The 10,785-nt window shown below is 33.6% G+C and overlaps 1 protein-coding gene across 1 annotated transcript; it reads right to left on the bottom strand.

The window, feature by feature from the left end:
* On the bottom strand, positions 7,069 to 9,414 carry LOC18604294. The gene is made up of 2 exons (XM_018114723.1): positions 9,408 to 9,414; positions 7,069 to 8,694 (listed from the first exon to the last, which is right to left on the bottom strand). The coding sequence occupies exon 2, from the start codon at positions 8,686 to 8,688 to the stop codon at positions 7,285 to 7,287; it is 1,404 nt and encodes a 467-aa protein (XP_017970212.1). The 5' UTR covers positions 8,689 to 8,694; positions 9,408 to 9,414; the 3' UTR covers positions 7,069 to 7,284.

Below are 10,785 nucleotides of genomic sequence, written 5' to 3'. Positions count from 1 at the left end.
GGAGAAATGCTTAAGGAAAATAGATTTCAAGCTTAAGTTGAAAAATCCTACCTTTTTCACTTGTTTTCCTTGATTTTCCACACTTTTTCTCTTGAAATTCCTCACCTAGGGTTTGTTCTTCCTCTCTTTCTCTCTCTTCCTTGCTTGGCCGAATATTTGGAGAGTAATGGGCTGATTTATGCTGATTTTTTAGTTAAATAATAAAATATCCTAAGCTTGACACATGGCATTTTCTTATTGGTCTATTTTTAAAATTTTAAAAATTTAAACATTTTGTCTCCACCACATGATTAGTTAAGGGTCAAAGATGAAGATATAGGAAGACCATGTGCTGGAAAAAAGGTTCTGATGGTAAAAAATTACAATTTTGCCCCTAGGATGGTAAAATTATCATTTTACCCTTTTACTTCAAATTATACCGAAATTAAAATTTTTCACTTCTAAACCTCAAATCATACTCCAATAAGTCAAATTATACTCCAATAAGTCATATGAGGTCAAAAAAATCTTTTATAAAATTTTTATTTTGTCCCCAAGTGGCAAATGATCATTTTGCCCCTAGATAGTGAAAATTTTGATTCGACTCCAAATTGATCCTCAAACTCCGAATTACCATTTTGAGTCATCCTTGGACTGTGACGATCTTAATCTCACCTTAAAATTCCTATTTGATCTAGTTCGAGGATTAAATCAACTTTGTTGTACCTCTAGTTACAATACCGACTTTTGTAAATTTTTCGGGACTCTCCTAGCATGCAATCATACTATCATCACATGTATGTCATGAATAGTATTTTATAAAGTCGGACTTTATAGAAAAATGAAGGTCTTGGCACAATGTTGAGCTTATATTAGCTTTGGAAAATAAAGAAATGAAAATAAGCATTTTTATATGAAATATAGAATATAAGTATTAAAATAGTTAGTTATAAAATATATTTCAGCAACATAAAAATAAAAAAAGATATGATAGTTAGTTATAAAATATATTTAGGTAAAAATAAAATTATAAAATATAAAATATTTAGTTGTAAAAAGATACATATTTAAGTAGAATAGGAATTATAAAAAGATAAAAGACAAATATATTTAGATAGAATAGAAAATATAAAAATTATAGAAAGGTTAAACTATCTGATTATATGCAATATGTTTAGGTGGAATATAAAAATAAAAGAAATAAAAATAGCAAGTTATGTAAAATACATATAGGTAAAAATGAAGATAAAATATTTAGTTATACAAAACTTATATAAGTATATAAAGAGAAAAAAGATGTGATAGAAAAATTAATTAAAAATGAATAATAAATAAGTAAATAATAAATACTATTTATCACTTTAAGAGATAACAAAGTACATAATAATATAAAACATGTTATTTGGATTATCTCGATGATGGAATTTCACCAAGAAAAGTAATAAGTTGCTATTTTTGAGATGACTTTTTTAGGTATAAAATTCGATTTAGGTTTTCACTGAAGCATCGAGATAAACTCTAATCTCATATTCCAATATCTTGTTAATTCAAATAATCAACTCAAATATTTAAAAGAATAAGTTTATAGAACATTTTATTTAAAATTAAAATTAATCTAGTTATTAATAACTCAAATAATTATTACAAATAAAATATTAGTAGAACCAAGTTAGTTATTCAATAAAAGCAATTTAAAAAATAATAATGCTCCAAGAAATAATCTTTTTAAATAAAATATTTTTAAATATATATAATAAGAATTAAAGAAGTATTTAATTATATTAAAATGATAAATATATTACTATGGAAATTAGAATTGAAGAAATGATTTTATAAACGCGTTTATTTAGTGTTGTTTATAATTTTATCTTAACATGGCATGGGACATGTATATTTTGCTAATGGGTCAAGAACCCCGATGATGGGATTTTCTTAAAAGACTTGTAGATATGAGTTCTTTTGAGGATATCCTTAAGTGAGGAATACTTTTAGACTTCACCAAAACGTTGGAATGGTTTATGAATGATTTTTTTGATACAAGGTTTTTGTTTCCCATTATTTAAAATTGGTAAATCGTGACATTATTTCATAATTACATCATGTGCATCTATAAAGCCAATAAATCAAACTTTAGTTTAAAAAAAATAAAGTAAATAACATAATAATAATAAATTATAAAGAAAGATTAGAAAAAAAGAAGACATGTAAAATCGAGAATAAAAACTATAAGGAAACATAAAAATAAAATTAAAAAAATTGAGGTTTAAATAGGATAACAAATTATTAAATGGTACTGTTCATGGAATGAAGGTCACGGGGCTGCTAATCTTTCCCTGTGTATAATCGTGCTCCTGAAGTCAACTCTAAAATTCCACTCACCAGGTATTGTTCTTTAAATGGACCTAAAATCAATTTCAGACTTCGTCAAATAGAACGAATTTAATAGGTGACTAATCACACCTAGATTAAAAAGAGATTGGTGATTATACCTGTCAAAATGGGCCTAGCCCATTGGGTTGGCCTTTTTTTATAAAATATGGGGTGGATTGGGCTTAAAAATTTAGACCCATATTAAAACCGAGCCTAAATGGGCCAGCCCACCAAATCAAAGGGCTGGGGTGGGTTGGGGCTGGCTAACCCTATGGGCCAAAAAATTAATAATCTTAATTAATTTAATAATTGTATATATTTAACTATATAAAATTAATAATTTAATTACCAATAATATTGCTTATTTTAGATATTTCAATGTGTTTAATCTTTACTTATCAAATTAATAATTTTAATTTATGAATTAAATCATAAAATAATTTTATTAATAGAAAATTTATTAAGTAAAATTATAAAAATAAATTTTTTTAAAAAAATGGGCTGGTTGTAACACCCGACCCTAAATTATCTGTGATATATCATTCACATGCTTTGGATAGCATGTTTGTATATTGAATTGCCCCGAAAAACAAGTTAAACGACTATATTACCCCTAATGGTACGGTTCAGTCAAATAAGTCTTGAACTAGTTTAAACAGAGAATCGAGGATGAATTTGAGAAAACTAAAACCCATGGGTTGATTTAAAATGAGGATTCAGAGTTTGAGGTCCGATATGGAGTTAATCCGGACTTTAAGTATTCTAGGGGCAAAATGGTTATTTACCACCTGAGGACGAATGTGGATTTTTTTTAATCCTGTTTGATTAAGATTGATTATATTAAACTTATTGGAGTATAATTTGAGGGTTTGGCAGTGAAAAAGGTTAATTTCGGTTATTTCTGGAGTGTAGGGGCAAAATCGTAATTTTTCCACCCACGGATAAATTTTGAGATTTTGAGAGAATTTAGATCAAATTTGACAAATTGGAGAATGGGATGAGTATAAGGGATGAAAAATATGTCTATGGGCAATTTTTCAGTTTTTGGGGCAAAAATGTAATTTTTTACTTTTATGGGGGTAAAAGTGTAAATTTTAAAATTACTCCACCAAGACTTTGGATAAGTCTGAGAATTTTATCTAAGCTATGGATATGTGGGACAAGTGTATGGTGAAAATTTGAAAATAAATGGATGGATAGAATTTAAGGAATTAATAAAACAAAAAAATGAATAAAATAATATTATAATATTTTAGCCTTTAAAAATGTCAAAATTTCAGAATTCTCATCTTCGTCAGCCGTCCAAACCAGGAGAGAAAGAGGGGGAAAAGAAATAATAACCCTAGCTGAAAAAATTTGGGGAAAATCAAGAGAAATCAAGAAATCAAGCATTAAAAAGGTAAGTTTCATTGATTTTCCTTGTGATTTTCACTACCCATGTCACGACCCGGAACTCCCATCGAGCCCGTGACAACCGCCGCGACGTCCCGATAAGCACTCATTACCCCGAATGCCGATCGAAATCCCGCAAGGCTTAGCATCAACTTCCGCATCTCCCCGGTGAGCGACAGTTATTAAATCTCCAATTTTAAGAAATCATAAGTTGTTTCCAACTCAAAACAATAAAAATATTATTTTCTAGCTCACTGGGGCATTTTCGTCATTTTTTTTTTTAAATTTCGAAATCCGAAAAAATGTAATATGTAAGTGGAAACACATATTTCATGATTTAAATTAAATTTTGAAGTCTAAAACATTCGTTTAAAGTAAAATTATAGCTATTTGAATATAATAAAAATATTAAATAAAATATTCTATTTTCTTAAAACACAATATTTTCAAAGTCTTCCTAAAATAACTTTTGTAGCGTAAGAGTAAAATAAATTTATTCATATAGTAATAAAGATAATTAAAGTATGAAATTTCGTTTACAGTGACACGTGGGCCCCCAACTAACCAAGAAGGTGTAGAGCTACGAACCCTTACTTCCTATGATGCAACTCCGAGATTAATTCTCGTCTTAATCAACTATCAACAAACTGTCCTGAGCCTGAAAAATGGATAGGAAGAGGGGTGAGATTAAATAATCCCAGTGAGTAAACAATTACCATCAAAAGCATCTAAAGCCGAGTAGATGGAGACAATATAAAAACGTTATATCTCAATAATGTTCATAACACAAAACTCGTTTCAATCTATACCAAACAATTTCTTTTCATCAAAATTTCCCGGCTTATGAATTTCTTAAACTTGGCCCCTGCCAGAATCATTCTCGCGGGTACCTTCGTCAAGGTATCCCACTGAGACCGCCAAGGCTGTTCAATGACCCATACCCATAAACATGTTTTCACATCTAACACACAGCCGTTCCTTGGCGTTGGCTGAGTCTCACTCTCACGTGGTGGCCCGAACGTGAGGTGCACTCAAATCATACCTCAGGAGATACTTCACCCAACATCTCCCCCCGGAGGTAAGTATATAATTGAGTTACCGTGCCCCTCTCATAGGCAGTCCACGGAAACCCCCACCACTGCAGTGACCGTTTAATATACCACCAGACCCATAAAAATTCCAGTAGCATAATATGGCGAATAAAATGTAATCCAGTCTACCGAGACCAATCCAAAATTGTTCATATATTTCATGCCAACCCCAAAAATTTAGCCATCATGCTACCATAGTGTCATAAGCCCCAATTTCAATAACATATAAAATCATAAATTTCAACACAGTCTCCATATACTCAATTTTCCCAAAACAATATTTGATTTCAAAACCAGTATAAATCTCATTTTTATTAAAAAACATTTTAATTGGAAAACATAATATTTTATAATTTAAATTCACCATTCAATAAAAGCATCAAACAAGTATAATTACTCTAGATATTTAAGACGATAAATTGTCCACTCACAGTTCTAGGAGTCGATGTACTCCTAATCCCAGTCTTCAAGCACAATTTTTGTACTTTTACCAGTGTAATTTGCTCACCACCTATCCACAATGTACAATACATAATTCACCACATCAATGCTTGACCATTATAAAATCAATTCAGGCTCGGTATATATGCATGATATGACATGCAACTTATCCGACTACCGCTTAAATGCGGTGCTGACCTAATTCGGCCTATTACCCGATTAAATTACTAACGCGTCCAATTTAATCTCAAATTAATTTTTTTCAGTTTCTATACCTCAATTGCACCCAAATTGACTTAATGTCCCTCAGTGTGGTGCAAATTATCAGTCCCGATAGCAAATTACGAAAATACCCCTAATGGGTAAAAATTCATATTTTTACTCCGAAAATTCCCATTATTTTTCTAGACTCATAATTCATCATTATTCATCATAATTCCTCAAATAAACATCAAGATCATCAGCCAATATTCCCCTAGAAAATTCAGCCAATAATGGTAATGGAGGAAAATAAATTCTTTTCTTGTTGTTTTGTTCCTAAATATGCTAAACTAACTTAAAACACTAACATAACTTAAAATCAAATTAATCTAACAAGTTTCTCTCTCCTAACCCATTTTTCCAGAATTGAATTCATCCTCAAATCACATGATTCAACCATGGAAAATGATGGGAAATGCATGGGAAAGGTAAAGCACAAGTCAAATTTAAGAAATTTTACCTTTGGTCACTTGTTTCCTTGAATTTTCACCAATTTTTCCTTGAATTTCTCCCCCTAGGTTTTTGTTTTTCTTTTCCCCTTTGTTTTCTTGCTATGGCCGGCCATAATGAAGAGAAAATGGTGGTGTGGGCTGATTTTTATAGTTAAATAATATAATAATCTAAACTTGCCACATGTCACTACATTATTGGTCCATTTTTTAAATTCTTATCTTTTAAGCTTTAAATCTCCACCACACATTATTCCTTAAAATATCCATAACTTAGATAAAATTCTCAAACTTATCCAAAGTCTTGGTGAAGTAATTTTTGATATTTACACTTTTGCCCCCGTAAAAATCAAAAATTACATTTTTGCCCCAAAAACTGAAAAATTGCCCATAGACATATTTTTTATCCCTTATACTCATATCATTCCCCAATTTGTCAAATGTGATCTAAATTCTCTCAAAATCTCAAATTTTGTCCGCAGATGGAAAAATTACAATTTTACCCCTATATAGTGAAAATTTCAATTTGACTCCGAATTGATCCTCGAACTCCTAATTACCATTTTGAGTCATCCCTGAACTGTGAAACTCTTAATTTCACCTTAAAATTCCTATTTGAACTAGTTCGAGGCTTAATCGACTTAATGATACCATTAGGGGCAATATCGTCTTTTAACGATTTCTCGAACTTCCTAAATATACAAACATTCTATCGAGCATGTGAATGATATTATAATTATTTTACAAAGCAGGGTTTGACAATATTACCCCCCTTAAAATAAAATTTTGTCCTCAAAATTTCACTTATTAACTCAAAGAAAAGGCGGGGTATTATCTTTTATTCGATGCTCAACTTCTTCTGTTATCTCCTTTATAGGGAATCTTAATTCACTAAAAATCATTCTTTATTTTAGTTAATCACAATATCAACCCCACATATGTGTATATGCTTTATAATCCCATTTATGCATCCAAGATCTATCTTGATTTAATCATCGCATACGATGCAGTATCATAATTCCTCAGAGTCATCCCTTTGTCCTTAATCATCTTTCGTGCCTCTATATTGCTTTGTATCCTTCTTGTATTTCGACATCAATTTATTGCTTAAGATTTAAGTTCATTTGAACTTTGTATACCTCAAGTATTTTTGAGTTCTAATTTCCACAATATAGTAAGAAATTCTTACAACCATATTCCATATGAACTCATTTACTATATTATTCTTGAAACCTTTATTTACACGTCCATCACTTGGTATTTACATCCCCTATCACTATTTTACACCTTCGTCTAACTTTTCACTCACTTTCTCCAGATCGAACTCGTGCTTCATCTTCCGTTACAGCGAAAACTCTTGTTGAAGAACGAGTCAATGGCCTCAAAGGTGGTTGTGCTGGGGTGTTGCTACCCATTTCAGATCGTACAGTTACCCCCTGCCTCGGGTGTACTCCAGAGGAATCTCTCCTCTGCATATCCGTATGAGTTAGTGGGGATGGAGCAGCTACTGTAGCCCGTCCTAACTGTGGGCAGTCACTCCTAATGTGGCCCGGCTGGTCACAATGAAAGCATCTTACGCCCCAACACTCCCCAACATGATATCTCCCACATTTTTCGCATTTATTTAAACCTCCAAAACTCTTCTCGGAAGTACTACTCATCCCAGACCTGTTAAATCTCGGAGGTCTCTGCTGTAACTGTGAAAGTGGGGGTCGAGGAGATATCACCGGAACAGAAACAGTACTCTCAGAAGCAGATGTGTCCTTACCTCTTTTGGGCAGTTGACTAGAGGATACATTCGGGTTTCTCCTCTTTGCAAACTCAGCTCGCATTCTCCGATTTTCATTCGTGAGTTTTTCGGCCCTTAAAGCCATCTGTACAACTTCTTTATGAGGCTCCCGGCCTGTCACAGTCATCCTCTCTCTAATCTCGTTACGGAGCCCTTCTTCAAAATAACTAGCTTGATCTTGCTCAGACTTCACCAGGTCTGGCACATATGACATCAGCTCGTTAAAACGAGCCTCGTACTCTTCTATGGTTAAATTCCCTTGTTGTAAACTTAGGAATTCTCTCTTCTTCTCTTTTTGATGAAAGTAGGTGTAGTATTGACCGTCGAATTCTTGTAGGAAGTCTATCCAAGTCAACGAAGTAATGGAACGTGATTTTACCGAGCTCCACCATGTACGAGCCCTCTTCTCTAGTAATCTTGTGGCCACCATTAACTTCATATCATCATCCAATTTCATATCCACAAATGTCTCCGTTACCTGAGTAATCCAATCTTTAGCTGCGGTTGCATCCAAATCACCAACAAAAGAAGTGCAACCCAGCTGCCTAGCTTCCTTAAGCTTTTTGGAAATGGAGACATCTGGCACTGGTGGTGGAACAAGAGGTGGTGGTGGTGGCACTGGAGATACTGCTGGGGGAACAGTATGAGGGACTCGACCAGCTTGAGCTTGGCCCATAATGACATTAAGAAAAGCTGCTAATGCCTGGACTGCCTCAAGAGACATGGCATGAACACCAGGAGTAGCAGTAGGTGGTGGAGGAGGTGGAGGAATCTCAGTAGGCTCAACAGCAGGTGCTGCTCGAAAAGTAGGTGCAGCAGACTCCCTTTCCACGGGATCTGGCTGACTAAGTCTAGCACGGCCTCTTCCCCTCCCTACTGACCTATAGAGAGGTGGACGCCCACGTCGAGGAGGCATGGTACTCTACAATAAGAAATGGAATAGACTTAGATGACTTTAAATTCTATATGCAACTAACTCGATATAACCTAACTTAACTTGACTTACTTAACTTAACTTAACTTGGGCCACGCAGTGTCAGTGTGGATTTCTTAAAACAACTTTAAAATCAAAAACTTTGAAATCCAAAGCTTTAAAATCAAAATCTTTGATCTTTAAACCATGCTCTGATACCAATCTAATTGTCACGACCCGGAACTCCCATCGGGCCCGTGACAACCGTCGCGACGTCCCGATAAGCACTCATTACCCCGAATGCCGATCGAAACCCCGCAAGGCTTAGCATCAACTTCCGCATCTCCCCGGTGAGCGACAGTTATTAAATCTCGCATTTCAAGAAATCATAAGTTGTTTCCAACTCAAAACAATAAAAATATTATTTTCTAGCTCACTGGGGCATTTTCGTCATTTTTTTTTTTAAATTTCGAAATCCGAAAAAATGTAATATGTAAGTGGAAACACATATTTCATGATTTAAATTAAATTTTGAAGTCTAAAACATTCGTTTAAAGTAAAATTATAGCTATTTGAATATAATAAAAACATTAAATAAAATATTCTATTTTCTTAAAACACAATATTTTCAAAGTCTTCCTAAAATAACTTTTGTAGCGTAAGAGTAAAATAAATTTATTCATATAGTAATAAAGATAATTAAAGTATGAAATTTCGTTTACAGTGACACGTGGGCCCCCAACTAACCAAGAAGGTGTAGAGCTACGAACCCTTACTTCCTATGATGCAACTCCGAGATTAATTCTCGTCTTAATCAACTATCAACAAACTGTCCTGAGCCTGAAAAATGGATAGGAAGAGGGGTGAGATTAAATAATCCCAGTGAGTAAACAATTACCATCAAAAGCATCTAAAGCCGAGTAGATGGAGACAATATAAAAACGTTATATCTCAATAATGTTCATAACACAAAATTCGTTTCAATCTATACCAAATAATTTCTTTTCATCAAAATTTCCCCGACTTATGAATTTTTTTAAACTTGGCCCCTGCCAATATCATTCTCGCGGGTACCTTCGTCAAGGTATCCCACTGAGACCGCCAAGGCTGTTCAATGACCCATACCCATAAACATGTTTTCACATCTGACACACAGCCGTTCCTTGGCGTTGGCTGAGTCTCACTCTCACGTGGTGGCCCGAACGTGAGGTGCACTCAAATCATACCTCAGGAGATACTTCACCCAACATCTCCCCCCGGAGGTAAGTATATAATTGAGTTACCGTGCCCCTCTCATAGGCAGTCCACGGAAACCCCCACCACTGCAGTGACCGTTTAATATACCACCAGACCCATAAAAATTCCAGTAGCATAATATGGCGAATAAAATGTAATCCAGTCTACCGAGACCAATCCAAAATTGTTCATATATTTCATGCCAACCCCAAAAATTTAGCCATCATGCTACCATAGTGTCATAAGCCCCAATTTCAATAACATATAAAATCATAAATTTCAACACAGTCTCCATATACTCAATTTTCCCAAAACAATATTTGATTTCAAAACCAGTATAAATCTCATTTTTATTAAAAAACATTTTAATTGGAAAACATAATATTTTATAATTTAAATTCACCATTCAATAAAAGCATCAAACAAGTATAATTACTCTAGATATTTAAGACGATAAATTGTCCACTCACAGTTCTAGGAGTCGATGTACTCCTAATCCCAGTCTTCAAGCACAATTTTGGTACTTTTACCAGTGTAATTTGCTCACCACCTATCCACAATGTACAATACATAATTCACCACATCAATGCTTGACCATTATAAAATCAATTCAGGCTCGGTATATATGCATGATATGACATGCAACTTATCCGACTACCGCTTAAATGCGGTGCTGACCTAATTCGGCCTATTACCCGATTAAATTACTAACGCGTCCAATTTAATCTCAAATTAATTTTTTTCAGTTTCTATACCTCAATTGCACCCAAATTGACTTAATGTCCCTCAGTGTGGTGCAAATTATCAGTCCCGATAGCAAATTACGAAAATACCCCTAATGGGTAAAAATTCATATTTTTACTC

The sequence above is a fragment of the Theobroma cacao genome, chromosome 2 (genome assembly GCF_000208745.1).
Source record: "Theobroma cacao cultivar B97-61/B2 chromosome 2, Criollo_cocoa_genome_V2, whole genome shotgun sequence".
Classification (NCBI taxonomy): domain Eukaryota; kingdom Viridiplantae; phylum Streptophyta; class Magnoliopsida; order Malvales; family Malvaceae; genus Theobroma; species Theobroma cacao.
Note: the sequence above shows the minus strand (reverse complement) of the source record. Positions and strands in the feature narration are given on the sequence as shown.